This window comes from Manduca sexta, chromosome 23, assembly GCF_014839805.1.
Source record: "Manduca sexta isolate Smith_Timp_Sample1 chromosome 23, JHU_Msex_v1.0, whole genome shotgun sequence".
NCBI classification, from domain to species: Eukaryota; Metazoa; Arthropoda; class Insecta; order Lepidoptera; family Sphingidae; genus Manduca; species Manduca sexta.
The window spans coordinates 10,057,702-10,080,007 of record NC_051137.1 but is presented as its reverse complement, the minus strand read 5'-3'; the positions used below and the strand labels follow the sequence as shown (position 1 = coordinate 10,080,007).

General features: G+C 35.2%; 2 protein-coding genes and 1 long non-coding RNA gene across 3 annotated transcripts; 1 reads left to right on the top strand and 2 right to left on the bottom strand.

Annotated features, from left to right (window-relative positions):
- The first annotated feature begins 1,376 nt into the window (after positions 1-1,376).
- Positions 1,377-16,104, top strand: LOC115441011 (dnaJ homolog subfamily C member 7). Its single transcript, XM_030165569.2, has 8 exons — positions 1,377-1,579; positions 6,602-6,852; positions 7,198-7,396; positions 11,203-11,341; positions 11,422-11,539; positions 11,800-12,217; positions 14,301-14,479; positions 15,054-16,104. Exons 1-8 carry the CDS (start codon positions 1,512-1,514, stop codon positions 15,167-15,169), a joined length of 1,488 nt encoding a protein of 495 aa, XP_030021429.2. The 5' UTR covers positions 1,377-1,511; the 3' UTR covers positions 15,170-16,104.
- On the bottom strand, positions 15,495-18,125 carry LOC115441014. The gene is made up of 3 exons (XM_030165574.2): positions 17,915-18,125; positions 16,816-17,015; positions 15,495-16,409 (listed from the first exon to the last, which is right to left on the bottom strand). The coding sequence occupies exons 1-3, from the start codon at positions 18,023-18,025 to the stop codon at positions 16,319-16,321; spliced, it is 402 nt and encodes a 133-aa protein (XP_030021434.1). The 5' UTR covers positions 18,026-18,125; the 3' UTR covers positions 15,495-16,318.
- Positions 18,126-19,251: 1,126 nt separating this feature from the next.
- LOC115441015 lies at positions 19,252-22,276 on the bottom strand. Its single transcript, XR_003938419.2, has 3 exons — positions 22,084-22,276; positions 21,901-21,969; positions 19,252-19,319 (listed from the first exon to the last, which is right to left on the bottom strand). It is a non-coding gene; the product is annotated as an uncharacterized LOC115441015 (long non-coding RNA).
- Positions 22,277-22,306: the final 30 nt, after the last annotated feature.

The window sequence follows — 22,306 nt, the reverse complement described above, 5'->3', positions numbered from 1 at the left end:
TTCAAAATGAATAGATTTTGCTCAGAGTAGTATACGCGTGCGGGTAATCAAAATGCATGGTCCGTTATGGAAGAGATCTTCACCCAAGGATAATATGTTGCATTACATAGTATAAAATATTATCTATATTATTATATAAAGCTGAAGAGTTTGTTTGTTTGTTTGAACGCGCTAATCTCAGGAACTACCGGTCCAAACTGAAAAATTCTTTTTGCGTTGGATAGCCCTTTGTTCGTGGAGTGCTATAGGCTATATATCATCACGCTATACCCAATAGGAGCGGAGCAGTAATGGCTAATCTCAGGAACTATCGGTCCAAACTGAAAAATTCTTTTTGCGTTGGATAGCCCTTTGTTCGTGGAGTGTTATAGGCTATATATCATCACGCTATACCCAAAAGGAGCAGAGCAGTAATGGCTAATCTTAGGAACTACCGGTCCAAACTGAAAAATATCTTTTTGCGTTTGATAGCGCTTTGTTTGTGGAGTGCTATATGCTATAAGTATATCATCACGCTGTACCCAATAGGTGCGGATCAGTAATGGCTAATCTCAGGAACTACCGGTTCGAACTGAAAAAATCTTTTTGTGTTGAATAGCCCTTTGTTTTTGGAGTGCTCTAAGTTATATATCATTACGCTATGACCCAATAGGAGCGGAGCAGTAATGGCTAATCTCAGGAAATACCGGTTCGAACTGAAAAAATCTTTTTGTGTTGAATAGCCCTTTGTTTTTGGAGTGCTCTAAGTTATATATCATAACGCTGTGACCAATAGGAGCGGAGCAGTAATGAAACATGTTGCAAACACGGGGACAATTTTTTAGTTTTGAGAGCTTCCGTTGCGTGCGTTGCGTAAACGGTTAAAGTTATGCAACAATGATGTATGACGGGATTGTTCCTCTTAAAAAGTTGTAAAAAATATATTATAAAACATAGTCCCCCGCTGCATCTGTCTGCCTGAACGTGTTAAACTCAAAAACTACCCAACGTATTAAGATGAAATTTGGTATGGAGTCAGTTTGAGACCCTGGGAAGAACATAGGCTCCCGGGAAACCATTACTTTTATAACGGATAACTTTAGCCTCAAAAACTTTATAACGCGGGCGGAGCCGCGGGCAAAAGCTAGTTGTAGTATAAAATAAGCAAATTACAATTTTGAAAAGGAATATGACCTCTACAATTTTTTCCACTTACGCACAAAATCAAGAATTAATAGTAGTAATTGTTAATAATATTGTTTAAAAAAAATACGTAGCCTTTTTCAAACTGCAAGCAATCGGTTTTCAGAATCCTAATTCCATATCTGAATAACGGATGTTTGAGCCGTCTATAACAAGTATGGTCTGTTTGTTCTTTTCTTAAATATTCCTGGCAACACTGATTCCCTTTCAACTCTTTAGTCTTTGCCTTCATAGGTACCAATCGTTCTTTTGTGAGTTCGTCGTCAAAATAAAGAGGGCAAAAATTTTATATTTCATAGAAATTTAAGTCCAAACTAAGCAAATACAAAATGGCAGAAGCAGATGTGGTGGATTTGGATTTAACTATTGATGATTTAGTGCCAAAAAGCCCTGAAAGGTAATCAGTACTATTAATTCTTGATTTTGTGCGTAAGTGGAAAAATTTGTAGAGGTCATATTCCTTTTCAAAATTGTAATTTATGCACTCTAAACACACGTTGAAATTATATAGATCTAATATTTATGGAAATGTCTTATGCTAGATTTTGATAATAAAACAATTATTAGACGTACCTTGACATCTGACCTAAATTTTTTGGTTTGTGTGAATTGTGATCAATTGATGCACAGTGAAGGCAGATGATAAGAAGTCGTCATATTACCTTGAGTAAGTTCAAAACATACAATCTTAATTCCTACGACTACTATTATTGGATTTAAATATTTTCTGGTGTCTATATTTTTTGGAGTCTGGACTATTTCATATGTAGATATATGAATCATTAACGTAGAAGACAAATTATTTTCTAATAAAATCCGGGCGAATTTTGTATGAATGATAATCTCAATCTGTATTTTGGTAATTATTTAATAATATCATGGGGTCTAATTTTTGATTTCATTAGAAAGACCTTTCGTGCAGTGTCGTAAAATTAGCTTAAATATTAAAAATGTTATTTATATATGCTAATACCCCATTATTGTATCCAGAATTGTCTCTAACTTAAGACAAAGTAATTGTATAAACTTTATTGTTCAAGTTTTACAAGTGACAGAGTATAAGTATTGTTACTTATCCTTCTCTTTGAGTTATATTTTTCACATTTTTATATGTCTTAAAAATGAATGCCTATGAAAACACTTATAAAATTAATCCCCTTCAAGGGTGAGGCTCAAGACCAAAGCCACCTGTAGTTATTATTAACTATGTTACACTTCAAAGAAAAAAGGTAATTAAATGTACATCTATATAACAATACAATATATTCCTAAAGTTGTGACAGTTTGGAAATAAAAAATGTACCATAATAACAGTGAGAGCAGAAAAATTATACACAAGATGTTGTTAAAAAAAGATGAATATTATTTAAATTCTTAAAGTGAGAACCAGTGTAATAGGCATAGATTAAAATGATTAAAAAGACATAAATCACAAAAGAAATTAAAACTGTTTTTGCATTAAAGTTTGATTCTTTGTATGTACAGGAAATGAGATTTTAATGTCATTAGTTTGTTATTAAATTGGGACTTTTAATGTAACTATAAATTAACCATTTATGAGCATATTATATGCACAGCTGTGTTTATACAACTGCAAAGAATTTTAAAGTTATTTTTTAATAACTTATATTAATTATTGTCATATTAATACATCTTCCTTCCTATTGTGCACTGCAATAGGTTACTACAGGGTTTTGGTTGGTATATCAATGAGCCAGCTTGATTCCTAACATCTTGCCAAGCTTAGTTGCTCAATACCAGGCCATAAAACTGGTGACCACAACATAACCATCCAGGTTAACTTATAAAAATATTGTGAGTAAAACTGAGTAAAGTGTTTGAATACTGTGATCATTTCAACAAGCATTACTATATGGGTATATATAATTTTTTGAGCTGGTTCTCATTGCTTTCATATAGTTATTAACATAGGTGGTAGTTGTATTTATAATTGGCAAATGTGCAGTGTAAATTAAGAAAATCACAATGCTTAAAATTTATTTCAGTCACAACTGTCTTTTTCTAAAATACCTATACTATAAATATATATACTAGGAAAAGTTTACTTGACAGATAGAAGATTTAAAGTAAATTGTAGGTAAATTTTATACTTAGGTTTCTATACTCATTGAATAAAAGGTACTGTTTCAACTTTATTGAGGGTTTGTTGGATAAGGGTTTTAAAAATAAATATATAGAAAATAATTGTATTCTCCATAAATATTAGGTACAATCAGCCACAAAAGTTGCTAAACAAAAACAAAACCACAGAAATGGCAATTATCTTAATCATCAAATGGCCTTCATCAGTTCCCATTACATATGTCGCTGATCACAATTAAACTGCAAATATTGGTGTTAAAAACAAGGAAATAAAAAAGGGCTGAACACACTCATAGTGTAAATATTAGCATAGACACATATTTTTAGCACATCATTCAATAAACATGGTATGTAACTTACACACACACATTGGACATTTAGTCTGAAATGTTGATGCCTTTCTGTGCATGTACTTAATTGTAAAATTTCAGTTTTTAAATGTACTTTATTTAGAGAATGCCCACCTGTCTAGTGAACTTGGTTTTATTAAAAATTACACATGAAGGATTTATGAAAACAATTTTATTTATAATGGGATTTCCGTACAATTATATCATTATTCAATAGAATACTTGTCGTGTGAGGAAAGTCGGCGACAAAATTGTGGCCGCATGACGTTTTATCGACCAAAGTTTTGTCCACAAATGATATTGTGCAACAAGAAATCATTCTAATTATTTTGTTCGGTTATCCTATTTCCCATATATTAGAAAAATAACAAAAAATAAGATAATTGACTTGAAATTATTTTTAAACACAAACTGTGTAAGATATATTAAATAATATATTTGGTATAGTAAATAAATAAACATTAGATCTCAGTGCACAAATCGAAACTGCGGCCTCTCGTTTTACAGCCGGTTTATCGTCTACTGCACCACGATGTGTCAAAAATTAATAGCGCGCTAAAAACGGTACGGTATATAAAATTGATTCATTTCAGCCCTTGAGTCGTCCACTGCTGGACATAGGCCTCCCCCATTGAGCGCCACAGGGACCGGTTCTGGGCCGCCCTCATCCATCGGACTCCGGCGACCCTGACCAGATCGTCGGTCCATCTCGTGGGGGGCCTGCCTACGCTGCGTCTCCCGGTTCGTGGTCGCCACTCCAGAACTTTTCTGCCCCAACGGCCATCAGTTCTACGAGCTATGTGCCCTGCCCACTGCCACTTGAGTTTCGCAACTCTAAGGGCTATTTCGGTTACTTTGGTTTTCCTGCGGATCACCTCGTTTGTGATTCGATCCCGCAAGGAAACTCCGAGCATAGCCCTCTCCATTGCCCTCTGAGTGACTTTCAACCTTCTGACAAGGCCCATAGTGAGCGACCACGTCTCACTTCCATATGTCATCACTGGCAACACACACTGGTCAAAGACTTTCGTCTTGAGACACTGCGGTATTCGGGACGAGAAGATGTGTCGGAGCCTCCCGAACGCTGCCCAGCCGAGTTGGATTCGACGAGTGACCTCTTTCTCGAAGTTGGACCTACCTAATTGGACTGTTTGTCCCAGGTAGACGTACTCGTCGACAACTTCAAGTGTAGCGTCTCCTATCTTGACAGGGGTGGGTCTGACATGGTGGTTAGACATGACTTTTGTCTTATCCATGTTCATTCTGAGACCCACTTGTTGGGAAACGCTATTGAGGTCATCGAGCATTGCGCTAAGGTCTTCTAGGGTCTCAGCCATGACTACGATATCGTCGGCAAATCGAAGGTGAGTCAAATACTCGCCGTTGATGTTGATGCCGAGTCCTCTCCAGTCCAGAAGCTTGAAGACGTCTTCCAGTGCAGCGGTGAACAGTTTCGGAGATATTATATCTCCCTGTCTCACGCCACGCTGTAGCTGGATAGGTTTCGAGTACTGATCCTGGAGGCGGACTGACATGGTGGCGTTTTCGTATAGGCACTTCAACACTTCAATATACCGATAGTCAATTTGGCACCTCTGGAGAGACTGAAGCACTGCCCAGGTCTCGATCGAATCGAAGGCTTTCTCATAGTCCGCAAACGCTAGACAGAGGGGCCGGTTATACTCCTCGGACTTCTGTATAACCTGCCGCAGCGTGTGTATATGGTCTATGGTACTATAGCCTTTTCGGAAAAATTGATTATCCACCCCAAAAACGAAACCATTCCTCGAATAATATTGGTTTTTGACGAGTCTAAGGCAAACACGTAACAAATCCAATCTAATTAGATGGTAATTAGGCTAATACCGTGGTAAATGCGTTTACTTGAAAAGTATTTAGGTAATAAATATTTATTGTGAAGTTTAGTTTTGTTTTGCCTTTAACATTATATGTTTTTTACCAAGAAACAACCAGCAAATTAATTTAAATATTATATGCAAAATATTTGGCTGACTAATCAACTTTGCAATCGCGGCTACAACCTTGTATTTTTTCGCAAATGTATGACGACTTAACTCTATGGCATGTTTAAATGTGAAAGATTTATGATAGCAGGATTTCATTATTTTCTTAACCCGTCATGACTTGTCAAAATTTTATTTTCAAATATGTACAGGTAGCTGAATGTTTGCCGCCAAACATTGACAGCTACGCGTGTGACGGAAAAATAACCTTATTATGTAGTATATAAGGTTATAATCCCGTGACACACGCAAATGTCATGTAGCTGTCTTGGCTCGCCGGCGAGCCACGAGAGACCAAGAGTTAAAGTATATATATAATATTGTGTAATAAGTTTTTTCAAATACTGTCGAAAGTAGTAAACAGACAGGTTGGTAGAACGCAACTTTATAAGCTGATTATATTAATGTTATAAATCATATTATTAAGGCCCACTATTAATAAGCACAGAAAGTAATATGGCATGAAAAATGGTACATGGTAAAGATAATTATTGTATTATCCTTTTAAGGTAACTAGTACTTCCTCTGTGTTTGTAGCCGCTTTAGGTAGTTTCTTAAGTACTTCCTTTTAACCATGTATTTAATAAACCTTGAACACTCCCCATATTGACTTCCTGACTTTTTACTATTTTCAATTGTAGAATGATTACTAATTAGTAAGGCTTTGATTTTTGAATAAGAATTACTTTTAATACCTATCCTCCTTTTCCCGCATCTAACAAAATCAATGAGGCAAAAAAATATTTTGCTACTAAAATTAGAAAGTCTGGAGTAATCATCCAAAAACAAAATTATAGTTGTATGTATAGTTTTAACTTTCAATTTATAGTACATAATATTAACTTACATTGAATAATTCTAATCATTGATATTATAAGCAATAACTTCTTATTATACCTTTAGAAGATAAATCATGATAATTTTTTATCTTATTATGTGCAGCCTGGCTGAGGAGAAAAAAGAAAGTGGGAATAATCTATACAAATTTAAAAATTATAAAGGTGCCCTGACTTTGTACGATGAAGCCATTAAACTTTGTCCTGAGAATGCAGCATACTATGGAAACAGATCTGCATGTTACATGATGCTTGGAATGTACAAGAAAGCATTAGAAGATGCACAGAAATCTGTTTCATTAGACTCCACATACACAAAAGGATACATTCGTATAGCAAAATGCTGTTTAGCATTAGGTAATAATTACATTATCTTGCTGCTTATTACAATTCTGTGATTTATTTATTTTCAAGAAAGGAATCAATATTCCCTATACCTATGTGAAATTTTTCATATTGGACAATCCATAATGATATTTAAAGTCTCAGTGCATCTTGTTATTGTATTACATCATATGGAGTTTAAATATTGCCAATGAGAAATCTCATGGAACACCCAATAAATTCGTCTATAATTTTAAAAATACAAAATGTACACAATATCACTATTTAATACAAAGCAAATATTATCTGATTTTGTGGTTACGTTCAAGTTATATAAAATATAATTAGTAAAATGTTTTGGTGTAATTGTGATTTAAGGTGACCTATGTGGAGGCGAGCAGGCGGTACGTCGCGCGTGCGAGCTGGGCGGCCCCGAGTGTGCCAGCAGTGAGAAGCGTGCGCTGGAGTCGCTGCGCCGTCTGCACGAGGACGCGCAGCGCGCCATGGAGGCTGGCGACTGCCGCCGCGTCGTGTTCTGCATGGACCGCTGCTTGGATTATAGCCCCTGTTGCCCTAAGTAAGACTATTACTTATCTATACTTATAATAAATCTGTAGAGATGTCAATTCTGTACATGAAATATATTTCCAAAATAACTATCAGGGGGTGATTAGGGATCGATACTGATGCCAAAAATGCAATTAGTAAAATTTTTGTCTGTCTGTATAACCGTTATAGAAACAAAAACTACTCGACGGATTTTAACGAAACTTGGTACAATTATTTGTTATACTCCTGTGCTGGTTATAGTATACTTTTCATCACGCTACAATTAATAGGAACAGAGCAGTGAAGGGAAATGTTGGGAAAACGGGAGAAGTTACTCCGTTTTTGTGTTAAAGCTACACAGAAATCATGTATGACGGAAATGTTCTCCTTAAAATTATGTAAAAAATATACCACGACAGCATATGTCTATCTTTTATGGTTGACTCACAATAACACGTGTAACTCCCGATAGCTTAGCAGTTCGAAGCTCTCTCATTATATTTGTCGACTCTTACGTTTATAACACTCTCAGTCATCCCTAATTAAAAAAGTTAACATTATTAATTATTCCATAAAAAAGAATCATAGAAATCGGTATAGAAACACCAAAGTTATACATGAAATACGCTAATAATAAGCCATCATGCGTGAATACTGAATCATGCTATAAGGATTATTTTTGTATATATATAAGGTCGCGAACGCACAGACAGGCGGCTTGCTTGGTACCTAGAGGTTAGCGAATCACCTAGCGAGTAGCTTCGTAAAACGAACATTCTCGAACGTTCGCGACTGGCTCCATTTTTGAAGTCCGAAATCCACGCGGGCGAAGCTGCGAGCGGAAGCTAGTGTTTCATAAATCTGATATTTTATGATGCTAAGTATACTCCCTGGATATACAGGGTCATTTTGTAACCCTAGACTTAAATTTAACTGCGAGAAAGTCATCTTGAAAGAAGCAGTTTACTATAAGTTACTCTAACCTAATTCTAAGTCATTGATAATATTATGCTCACGCACACGAACGAGTGATGCACACTCGGAGCGCAAGGGTAGTTCGTCGCACCGCGCGCGCCGCGCCGCAACCGAACAGCTGATGTCGGCGCTTTAACTACCTAGGGTTTTGTGTCGTGCCACATCACTCAATCAACAATTAGACCAGCAGCGACGACGCTACGCCGACGTTACAAAAAGACACATACCTAAACATCATTATCATCATCAGCCACATAAAGTCCACTGTTGAACATAGGCCTCTCCTGAAGATTTCCAGACGGACCTGTCGAAAGCTGCCTGCATCCAATGTGTTACCGCGTCGTTTATCAAGTCGTCTGTCCACCTTGCAGGTGGACATCCAACGCCAACATAAACATCACGCACTAATCATCACATTTCATTAGAACCATATTTTCTATGCTCAAACTATCATCATAAGCAAATGACACTAATCAAACAACCACAACTGCATAAGTTAGGTACACATAACACATGATTTCCGTAATTTTAAAGTGGTTTCATTCTTTTAAATCAAAACACACACATTCTAATGTAGGTAGTTCATCCATTTTAGTAGATAAATAGGTATAATAAATACGTTCAACGGTTAGATTTATAACACTCATAATAATAAAATATCATTCTGCAAGTCTGGCAATTCACACGAACAATTAATAATGAAGTTACAATCTTGATAATAATTAGGTAATGTGATAGTTTGAGGTAAAAATGTCGAGCGACGGGATACGTCACGGCGCGGCGCGGCGTCCCAATAGGTATCTAAACATGTTTTCAAAAAAGTAAATGCGTTTACCAATACCTAATGATGTTTAGTAGATTGCTTGTTCCTTTAAAGGTGTTTCATACTTCAAAGTATTTTTAATACAGTTAATTTGTGACTACCTCGGTGCCGCAGTTGTATTATAGTACGGATGCTTTGCTAAGGTCACGGGATCGAATCCCGGATCGGACAAAATGATATTGGATTTTTCCATTCAGTACCTATCGCAAATTCATAAATCCACATTAAAATCGTAATGACAGCCTCCGATAGAAACATAATCAATAGATTGTGATTAGTTCAGTTTCGCGTACGCGTCAACGATGCAACTTCGCGATCGTAAAATATTCAAAATGACAAAAAATATTTTTAAAAATAGACTCTATTTTATACACGTTAAGGTCGCATTTAGGGGACTACTTTAAATTTCTTTGTGCCTGACCGACCAACACGCGACACACGAGTTTAGCTAATTCCACAAAGTAGCGGCAAGGATCTGGAGTTGCCTGATGTCCCGATTTGCGCGGGATGTCCCGATTTTCAGAATTCTGGGGACGTGACCCGTTTTGCACCAATAAAATTATTAAAACCATTAAGTATTATGAAAAAATAAACTACGCATTCATCACTGTGTTGAGTGCGACAATGCAATCAAAATAGCACGTATCATCTCACTAGCGCTGATGGTACAGTTTTGTTTTATTCGCTTGCTTAGAGATGCGACTACCCGGCGATCTGTGCTTTGATGTTAAAACAGACATCCAAATTAAAACACAACTTTAGCATGACTTGGCAGTGATATTTTTTGTAAAAACGCAATACATAAAACTTAAATTAAAAATAAAATACTTGCTTTTTTTATGTCCCGATCTACAACACTAAATCTCGATTTGTTTTACCTTCTTGATTTTAAACAAATTGACCCTGGCAACACTAGTCTGGAGGTACACGATATTTGACGAGCCAGAGTTTTACACTAACACGTGCCCTCGCAGTGTTACCAAACTTTTTTTTATTATTACCTTATTGTGCAATATCTTGTTTATTTTATACCCTGTATGCCTATTGGAAATGAATGATTGGATCCAAAATCTCTATTATACTTTATTACTTAAAATAATGTTTCAAAAATACTAAAATATTGCTGTGTATTATTTTAATTAGGTAGACTTTTCATTAATCATTTCATCATAAATCATTACTTATTTTATTTTGTAATACAATTGTGTGTTAAATCTGTTAGAACATCATGTAATAAAAAAAAATCTAATAGAATTTTTGAAATGCTGTGTCGTTTTAGCAAGCTTTTTGGTAAAAATGTTTATACTGACAACACTGCGAGTTTAGGCGAGAAAGAGTACGACTATTGTATTGAATAATCGCGCGCTCTTCGGAGTCTCGGACTCGGTCAAAGACTCGGACGCGTTGCCATAGTGTCTATCTAGCAAAGAAATGGTACAGAAAGCATAATATGACGTTCGGTAATGTCTACGTAGTCTTCTTTTAGATATTATGACAAACCGAAATATTAATGTTGGAATTAAAATAAATGTCGGAATATCATGTAGTATCTACAAAAGATACGATACCAATAGATTTAAATCTTGTAACTTTAATAATTATGTAGGTAATTTTTTTGGTAAGAAAACTATTTTATTAATGAAAATAACGTTTATAATTGACGAAATATTTTTTGTAGTAATTAATTATTGACTCAATGAACTGCTGCAACCAAGTCAGTGAACGTATTAGGGGTTCATTTGTGAGCTGACCTTCTGAACCCTATAGGTTCGGTAATAATATCAGCTGTGACGTAGTTCATTCACTTCAGTTAAGCGCGCTAAGAGACAGCGTGATCAAAAAACCATAAATCTAAAATCGGGATTATTGACGTAAATATTCGTTACTTATGAATAATATTTTGCACGGTGTTAGCAGAGGTCACCACGAACCTGTGGTTTCATTTAGTAACGCAATGTCGAAATGACTCTGTATAAATTGTTTACTCAATTCTAAGTACAAAATTAATAGGATGTACATTTATTTGGTTATTTCAGGGCGAAGGTTACAAAAGCCGAATATTTAGCGATGCTTGGGCGCTGCCAGGAAGCCCAAGAGATTGCAAATGATATATTACGATTTGACAGTTTTGATACTGAAGCTATTTATGTTCGAGGGCTTTGCTTATATTTCGAGGTGAATATTAATAGTTATTGTGTTATTATAATTTATCATTGTCCTTTTCAGTTGTAATAATGACCTTTTACATGTTTTAGGATAAAGACGAACAAGCATTCAAGCATTTCCAGCAAGTTTTACGTTTAAATCCTGATCATAAGAAGGCTATGGAAACATATAAAAGAGCAAAACTGCTGAAACAAAAGAAAGAAGAAGGTACGTTTTTTTATACATAGGAAGGCAAACATAAGGCCTAATGTGCCAAACTCACAATGCCAACGGAATCGAATATATCATGTAATATAATACACACTATTAGATGATACTATTATTTCGTTATACATATAATCCTAATGTAGCAAAAAAATGTATACAGTTAATCACGTTAAATAATTGCAATCTGTCGGTGACTGACAGGAATGTAATAGTCCAAATAGTAATGTGAAATAATGTGTAATGTATTTATAATTTTACAGGAAATGAAGCTTTCAATATGGGACGATGGCAGCAAGCTTTAAATCTCTACAACGAAGCATTGGCCATTGATAAGAATAACAAAACCGTAAATGCAAAACTCTATTTTAATAAAGCTACTGTGTGCTCAAAATTAAGTCAAACTAAAGAGGCTGCAGAGGCCTGCACAGCTGCTTTAGAACTTGATGAAAACTACGTCAAGGCCCTTCTCAGGCGAGCCAAATGCTACACAGAACTTGGTGAATTCGAGGATGCCGTCAAAGATTACGAAAGATTATACAAAATTGATAAAAGCAAAGAAAATAAACAATTACTCCATGAGGCTAAATTAGCTCATAAGAAATCCAAACGCAAAGACTATTATAAGATTCTTGGTGTCGATAAAACTGCGTCTGACGATGACATCAAGAAGGCTTACAGGTGAGTTTTATTATACAGGATGTTACATACTGGGAATGTCAACAATAAACGTAAATATAAAATGTACCATTAATTACTAAGGATTAAGGTAAAAAAGTAATATGCCTCTTAAAATTTGGAATACAGTGTCGGTTTTCGGGGGTGCAGGGGCTAATGGGGCAACCGCCCGAGTCCTCGCGCGGTGACTTAGCTGAGGACCTGTTTTTTAACTAACGAAGTCCCTTCAAGTACGAAATTGTTGAAAAAAGTCGCTGAATTTTTTTTGCACCTATCTATATATATAAAAATCAATTGCTGTTCGTTAGTCTCGCTAAAACTCGAGAACGGCTGAACGGATTTATCTTATCTTGGTCTTGAATTATTCGTGGAGGTCTAGGGAAGGTTTAAAAGGTGAGAAAAATTCGAATAATTGCCGGGAAAATCCTCAAAACAGCATTTTTCTATTTCCCATACAAACGTTTTCTAACTAATACGTAGAGTCAATTTGAGCTTTATTGCTATTGTATAAAGTTCACTGTTGTCTAAGCAATGTAGGTGTGTTCCTAACATCAAAGCAGTGTGCGTTGGAGCACAGAATATAATAATGTAATGTCGCGTTCTGAAACTCAACAAAAGTGATATCGCAGACCCGACTAAATTGAACAGTCACAAAATTTAATATATCATTAGTTATTTGGTTGGCTTCACGATATTATTTCTTTTGTTTTACTTTAAAATGCATGTTTTCGTTATGGACAATTTTTGAGCTACTTTTGCATATCTATACTTATAATAAATCTGTAGAGAGGTCAATTCTGTACATGAAATATATTTCCAAAATAACGGGGGGTGATTAGGGATCGATACTGATGCCAAAAATGCAATTAGTAAATTTTTTGTCTGTCTGTCTGTATAACCGTTATAGAAACAAAAACTACTCGACGGATTTTAACTTAACTTGAGTTATGATTTCTTGTGGCGATTCGGGCTTTTTAAAAAGTGTTATAAATGAGAATATATATTTGATTTTTAAAATATATTAATACAAGTAAAAGAAAAGCCCGGTGGACTCGACCGTCCACACCGAATACAGGCAGAGAACTGATTTACATTTATTGAAGCGTACAAACATTAACTCTTATCTCTAAACTTAATTATCTTGTTTGTTTCTTCTTGTGTTTCAATTACGGCGACGTAACTCTTGATACAATTATTTTTCATACTCCTGAGCTGGTTATAGTATACTTTTCATCACGCTACAATTAATAGGAGCATAGCAGTGATGGAAAATGTTGGGAAAACGGGAGAAGTTACTCCATTTTTTAAGTTTCCGTCATTTCGGGTGCAACCTTAATGGTTAAAAGTTCCTTCGATTTCACCAGGATCCCATCATCAGACCCTGACCGGACAATCGGACCACCTGCATACCACCATAAATTAAAAAAACATCCCGACAAATTGAGCACCTTCTCCATTTTTGAAACCCGAAATCCACGCGGGCGAAGCTGCGGGCGGAAGCTAGTAATCTATACAAATATCAGGCTTGTAGGCTTTACAGACTCCGCCCTGTGGAATGGGGGCGTTTGGAGAATTCCACCACGTTATCCCCTGCCTGTCGTAAGAGGCGACTAATAGGGGCCATCGGGGGGTCGTCGGCGGGCGGCTGGGGGCTTGTCCGCCCTAGTGCATTTCTGTGCATATTTGGACATTTGTCGGTTGACCCCCCGGGATGGACGGCAGTGTGTAGTTGGCCTCACGCTGCCGTAGACGCCGAGGGCGTCCGTCGGTGCGCGGGACACTTCAACGTCAGAGGAAGCCCGCAGCCGTCCCTAATGCGCCGAAGAGGGTCACCGCGGAGTTTTAGCTGGTAGGCCGTGCATAGGTTAAGTTGTATATAGGGTTAGGTACTCGGCCCGGCGGTCGCCCGAAGGTCACCATCAAATCCGGGCGGCTCAACGCCGGGCAGTAAGGCACGGTTACCCCAGCATAACCGCTCAGTCGCCCCCCACGAAGGCTGGGCGGTAGTAATAAGGCACTTTCTCCGCGAAAACAAAAAAAAAAAAAAAGGCTTTACAGACTATGATTTGCGCGTGTACGTGTGCAGGAAGCGCGCGCTGGTGCACCACCCGGACCGGCACGCGGGCGCCTCCGACAACGAGCGGCGCGAGCAGGAGCGCCGCTTCAAGGAGGTGGGCGAGGCCTACGGCGTGCTCAGCGACCCCAAGAAGCGCGCCAGGTACGACCACGGACACGATCTCGATGACGACGGCTCCGGCATGGCAGGTTAGATATTACGTTTATTATATTTTACACTAATCATACATTTTGTATGAAACATTGTTCATATTGAGGAATATTTCTAAGGTCACTGTATCAATTCTGAAAATTGTAACATAAATAATGAATGCAATTTCATCCTCGACTATATTTTATTATTTAGCTGGAACCACAAACAAAACAAGTTAAGACTGAAAAGAAATTGCGTATTTTTAGGCGAAATATAAAAATAATAGCCTTTTAAGCTTTGTTATACAACTAGTTTGTGGTAACAAAGATTTTATGAGATAATTTTATAATTTTAGGAATGGGGTATTTCTAAAAGCGTAAATGCTTAAAAATGCCGCTAATGAACAAAAGTTTAGCCTTTCCCACGTTTACGCTTAATACTTTCCTGTACCGTATTCATCAATAATGGTTCAATGGCTTAGACGCAAAAGCGTAATATACCCACGGATACTTTCTAATCTGTAAAATTAAAACTAATATTGCCAGTTGATTGTGCCTAAATGGTAGATAACATTTTTAAGGTTATTTATTTTCCTTTGAGATTTTAACATAATGTATGTATTATTTTCAGATATCGACCCTAATGTTGTTTTCCAAACATTTTTCAACCGCGGTGGACAGCATTTTAATTTCCACTCTGGGGGAGGTGGTTTCCCTGGCACCGCTTTTAGTTTTAATTTTAGTTAAAACTTTGAATATTTCTTAAAAAAATCGAAAACATTCGCTGTAACGTATTATGCAAAATTAACGTACACAGTCGTGTAAAATTAGTATAAACAATCCGTAGAAAATATTCGTCATTCCATGACCGCAGTCATTTATTGCGAAAAAAGAAAACAAAAAATTTTCATTTTGTTTTTGTATGGTAATATTACACAAGGACTCAGGATTACTAAATGGATGTTTATTTAATGAAAATAAACTCACAAAATATGGATGTAACAATAAAGCTTTATAAAAACTAACTTAGTAGTAATTATACCTAATGTTGACTGATTTGATTTAAGTAACCTTTTTTTTGTTATTACCTTCTTTAGAGGATGGTAATTTACCAAACGTACCATTACCCTTGCCTAAGAGAATATTCTACAGACTTTTCAATCATAAATTTACAAATTGTTATATAAGTACAAAATTAAGGTAACGTCACATCTTATTGTTAGCTACAGACTTGCTGGCGATACTGGCCCCTCATGGTGGAAATCCATATTGAACGCGACCATTTTGAATACAATTCGAAACTGAATATGAGGACTTTTGGCAAATGACATGTAATTAGTATTAAGTTTGTGTGCATTGAAAATGTTTTGATTCCAATATATTCCGAAATCGACTTAGTAGATAGGTAGACAATATTTGATCTCTAATTTTTTTTGAAATGGTTACCCAAACAGTCTTTATATGTCTTTACCAATATCTAATAACTTTAACATATTTTACATAACAGCATTAAAATTGTATTAAGTTTTACCCTACCCAAAAAAGTTTTGTAACTAATTATTGTAAAATGTAATGAAAATCAAAACCAAAATTAAAACGTAGAAGCCAACCAAATGGACACAGTAGATTAACGTTCAATACAATTAATATTAATATGGCATAATATAAATCCCTAATAATCATTTTGTCTTTTTCTTACATAATATTCACATGCTGCTTCAACTTTTAGTGTTTACAATCGCATCAGTTACCGCAGAAATACCTACTGCACAAAAAGGTAAAATAAAAGCCTTGGAAAAAAAATATAGGTATTTTTATTTCAGGAATTCAAAAAGTAAACATTCAAAAAATATTATATAAATAGCCTTCGTAGAAAATGGTATTTTATTTTGTGGACTAAGCCGTTTTCTTTTTCTCCTTTAAATAGCTCATTGCTTTGTCACCAGGTTGTCGTTTGTTTGTGGTTTTGCTATCTATACCCTGAAATCTAATATATTTTTTTTATGAAAAGTACAATATTTACAAAGCATTGAAATATACAGTCAGACACATAAGTAACTACACAAATTTAAAACTTCATGTCGTGTATACTCGTTTTATTTTACGAGTAAAAAAATACTGTAAAAAAAAAACCTGTGTAGATTTGAAGTTCCGAATTTTTTCGAATGGATTGAAAACCATTCCGAAAGCATTTACCATTACGTAGAGTGCTTAACATTATTTATTACACTACCTAATTCATTTATATTTAAATGCTTAACATAATTTTGACAGAAATTTGTTTTAGGAATAGTTTTTACCTTATGTGCGACAGATTGGAGCAAGGGAAAAATTCTCGCCTAGCGCTTATCTAGCCTCTATTATGTATATTAATGTATGATATAGGTACATACTTTTTCATTTTAAACGGTTTCTTTTTTTCTGGCTTTGGAGGCTGATGAGCAGTTTTAAATGTGAGTACATATCGCTTAACGATATCGACATTGACAGTTGTATTTTCTGGATACATTCGTTTTTTCCAAAGTTCTCTTTCATCTAACCACATTCTTTGATATTCATACGACAATAACCATTGTATGCGTGATGGACCTTCCTATAAACAAACACAGTTATTATGTATTCATAACAATTGTTTATAAACTACTAAAGTATGACTTTAATATTGTTGCATCTTCTACTCGTATAAAACCTACGTAAAGTATTATCCAACCAAGTCGAACTCCAAGCAGAGGCGGGTGTACCTATTGCGCAGCGTGTGCGCTGCACACGGGCGCATTTAATATTTATATAAGTAGTAGTATCAAATTTATTAAAGATTTCATTATCTCCTAGGGAGCGCGAGAGAATTGATTGCACACGGGCGGCACATGAGCTATATTACACATAAAGTCTGCCGACTACCACTAGGCTTTTAGTAGAGGTAGGGCGGCAAGCGGCAAAAACAAATTCAGGAAATTTTATGAAGTATGCCACATCTAGCGGCAAACAAAGCGACGCATCTGGGCGGTGCGGCAAGCCAGCAATCAGCGCCAGGAGTGGGCCTGGGCCTTTGGTTACTTAGGTGCGCAGTGGCCCAGTGCTAACCCAAACAATTAGATTTTTTTTATTTGGACAGTAAATGCAGCTATTTTAATTCTTACGCTTTCTTTATTACGAAAGTTACGTAGATAAGTACCGTAAGTGAGCCACATCTTTTTTATGACAATTTATTCAGATGCTTATTAAGAATGAAAATTCTAGAGAACCAACTGACTTAAAAAGATGTGTAAATACTTTTAAATGTGAGAACCGGCTAACATTTTCCCATGATTTCCCCTCCGCTCCTCAATATACTTATCTACATAACAAACCTTGAACTCACTTTTTAGTACTTATATAGGTACATCATTCATGTTGCAACATTCATTCTACTTCTACATCAAACGGCGAAAAATTTAAGCTTATCTACAGTACTTATAAAAAAAGAACAGGTCTCAATCCTCTATTACTTACCATAAACTTCCAAGGTTGGGGGTTATACTTTGGAAAATCTGATGATATAATGTTATGTACTGGTCTACATTGTGTCGACTTTTCCCATTTCATACCAGTCATACGGCCCATCTCGTAAATAAAGTATAAAAAATTTTATGTGTTAAATATTCAATTCTATTTTAGACAATTCAAATCAATTTTAGATTGTGTCCATCAGTCAGATGATGATTTTTCGAAAAAATAATTATAATGTCTGCAACAGATGAACAGTAAATATTGTATTTCCCAACGGAGAATATAAAAGTAACGCCTGACATAATTTTAACCTGAGATTTTAAATATGTGGAAATATTTAATGTCATAAATAAAAAGTGTATTATAAAGAGTTTTATTACGTACGTGTTACCCACTTACATATAGGTAAGTACCTAATAAACCTAATGTCGGCATAGATAGGTAGGTATGTAAATGCGACAATTTGTAGGTACCAATCATGATCTTACAAACTGGCTACAATATAACCACAGTAAGCCTATTACTCAAACTTAGATGTAATGTTTCCTATCATTCCATCATCAACGGCATTAACTATAACATCCATAATGCCCCCAGAGGTAATTCTAGCGCGCTCGGTTACCGCACCGAATGCATGCCCATGCACCGGGGACATTTGTCGCTGTTCTAGGCACAGTTAAGTGTGTATGCCTCTTGAATACCAAATTCACATTGACGTCTATAAGGGCTCGCGAACATCTCGCCTCCGCCCAGCCTAATATAGTTCCTTCTCCTTCCCAGCTACCGCTTGAGGGCTGTCAAACCGGAGGATCGCCTGTACACCGTTTGCAGGGTATCCCCGGTGAAAATCATAGTGGCTCCAAAAAAAAAGCACCTATAATGATGGGTACAAAACCTGACGAAATATTCTATTGTTTACTATGGGAGGAAACTACCAAAATAAAAAGATAAAATGTGTTATGTAACCTGACAATATATTCTATCAGCTATGTTCTCATAGACCCCTATGAAAATTTTGCTGTCAAGCTAATATTTAAGTACTTGCTATCAAACCCCCATTTTTTGCCTACACCAATGTAGACCGCCGTCAAACGTCCCGTGGACCCTTGATGGTCTACCTGGACCACTTTGGGAATCAATTATCTATACGAATAAGTCAATGTATACAAATATCTTTCCTAGTTATCCCGTTACAGCGGTAGATCTCAAGTGTTGAATTTACTTTTAGTCTAGTTTTCGTACAAAACCACTGTTATCTTTATACAACACCCTTTCTTACCCCAGGATATGTAGTTTTGGTCACAGCTAATGAAATGACGTAATCAAATGAAACTAGAGAAGATTTTTATATTTTTTTTATTTAGTACATAAGCAGAAATCACGGCAGTAATTTATCCCACCCATGTACCTGAAACAAAAATTATCAAAATTATAAAATGTACGTAAAACTAAATATTAATTACAATAATATTATAAAATTTGTATGCCATAATAGTCCCCCTATTTTAGGAAAAACAGAAGGGTGGAGTAGGCGTTTGATATACCCCCCAATTCTTTACATTATTCTCATGATAAGAAAACGACTGCCTCAGGGGGTGGTTTAAATGATACAATAAAAATTAATGAACATTAGAATCTTCTGGGTTTTATTATAGAAATCAAAAAAATTGTATTTGGGTTTTAATATTGCACTGTGAATAAACATGAATTGTTTTGTAAGCTTATACATAAGTAAGAATAATAATAAAGACAATGAAGTTTCTTGCATTTTTTCTCAGACGTCAAATCTTGTTATGAAGTTCTTTATTTTTAACCAAGTTCAAGAAAATGTTGCTCCCCTTTTGTAGCCAGTAGCACAGCCTATATACACTGTATGCTAGCAGATAAATGCTGTGTCAGTATCTCAGATTGAGCAATACTAGTTTTTTTTTACTTAATTTGATATAGGTAGGTTAATGTAGTGTACACATGTAAATATAATACTAATTATAATTGTTTTTTATAATGAACTTACAAATCTTTTGGAGCAATGAAAGTGTGATAATAAATAAAAAGACATTTAGATAAATATACTGTGAAAGAAAGAGCATAATCCATAAACAGTATAAAAAATATATTTATATTTATGATTTGCACATTGTATAACCATGAAAACTTTACAAGACTACCCTTATTTCGCAATCAAATATTGATACTAAAATAAATAAAAACAATGTCACACTTTAAAAGAAATAATAATTGTTACAAAGACCATGTAATATCTATTAAAAACTAGCTTCGAGACTGAACAAGTGAAATGACCAGACACCTGCCCATTATGTTATTCAGTTAAAACATTTTTCAAGAAACTTGTAGAAATATACACAATAATAATTACTCTGTGTAACACAATACTTAATGCTGTTCATGTGATTATGGTATTGAAATTCTATATTGAACAATACCATAACCGTGAAGAATAGTTGTTATGTTTAAAGCACTTTTGTTTAATTTTGTGGAAACTGGTGACAGGTGTAGTCATATCCATGTCTATAGTAACACGCACTGACAATTTTTTTTTCTTTCTAACATTGTTTAAAAGTTGTCTCTTACTTTAAGTGCGCTGAACTCCCAAAGTATCAATTGAAATTACTATAACATGTAAGTTACAGTTTTGATTCAACAGTCACTCAATTTAAGATTTTAAAATTGTGAATTCTTAAACCAACCAAAATATTGTTAATATATCAGAAATAGTCATATATTAATCGAATTAAACAAAATAGCATTGACATATTGGAAAACATAATGTCATTTATTTGGGTGCAAGTCACACTGAAATTGCTTACCTAATTTACTTTTTTCTTAATTCTTTTTTGTCTAAAGAAATTACAGTACTTATAAATAATATTATATTGGTCTGATATTGAGAAAATGAAAACTTGAACTTTCATATAAACTTTAACAAGCTATTAAAAGTATACTGTAATGAAAGATTTAATTAAGAACTTGGACAAAGACTGTACTATGCAAAAAGCTATCCATAATAGGTAACATGAAATAATAGCACCAAACACCAATTAGTAAAGACGGCATTGAACTTCCCTTTAGTAGCTTCCTCAAACTTGAACATTCAGTCTATATTTTACAGTGTACAAGTCATTTTAAAATGAATGATTAAACATTTATAAAACTAGTTTACAATCAAAGTAAAAATAACATTATAGAAACCTGTTTTTTTTTTCATTATAAATTTTGAATAGAAAGCTTCTTAAAATACGCTTAGTGTACAGACTTAGTCTTGGTCCAAGGTAGTGTCTGTCAACACATTAAGCTGAACAATAAGATCCGACACATTGAAATGACCTCGTGTTTTTTGTTAAGATATGTTGGTCAAAACCCTTCAGATTTGTGATCACACGATTTTGAATACTATATTGCCAGCACGTGGATAAAATTGTGCACCATGCTGCATGCAGTTAAGTTAACTATAGACGCTGGCACATTGTTTAGCTGCTGCTAAGTTCATCGTAAATGATCTATGTAAAACGAGGGAAGGAACATCCAAATGAGCAGTTTGTTTTTGACACATGATAAGTACAAAATTAATCTCAGGAATAATACATGGCGGAACCAAAACGATGTCCACAATATTTTCAATTTGATGTCTAGTTGTAGAGTGCTTGTTTAAGGAATAATAGATAGTTAAATGAATGATTAATACGATTTAAAAATGTTATCGGCATCGTTTGTAAATATAGCAAGTAGATACATGTCTTCGCCGGCGAAATCGACACAATAACAAACAAACCTAGTTTTAAATTTTAAGGTTAAGTATTGAAATCAAGAATCACATGTTTACGGTTACAAAACTAGATGATTTTAGTATCGAATTATAACAATTACATGGCTTCGTAGTAACCTGACGAAACAGCTGAATGTTATGTATGCATTCAGAGTAAGTATTTATCTCTTGACAACGTGCAAAATATCGGTACAAATTTACATACCATTTATTTGGACCTCGCACGCATCTTCCTCCTTTTGCGCTTTAGCCTTCGCATACGCTTCTTACGCCACTAAAACAATTCGAAAGATAATATTAATTACAATATAAAACCAATCAACACGTACTATTGCACGAAACATAAAACAATCATTATATGCAAAAAGTTAAGAATTATAGAAAATACCTTGGCTCTCATGTTCCGAAGAGAGAAGTTTTATTTAACTCGTATAAAACGAGTCAATGCGTTGCGTGATTATTTAAATAATGAACGATAAAATTCCGACTGTCGTGCGCTACGTCCAAGATTAAAAAGGAAGAACGACGTTTTGGGTTGCCGACTTACTCTACCAATTTTAATGTAAAAATCAGTGTTGCCATATCTTTTTCTATTCATACTAGGAAATTCC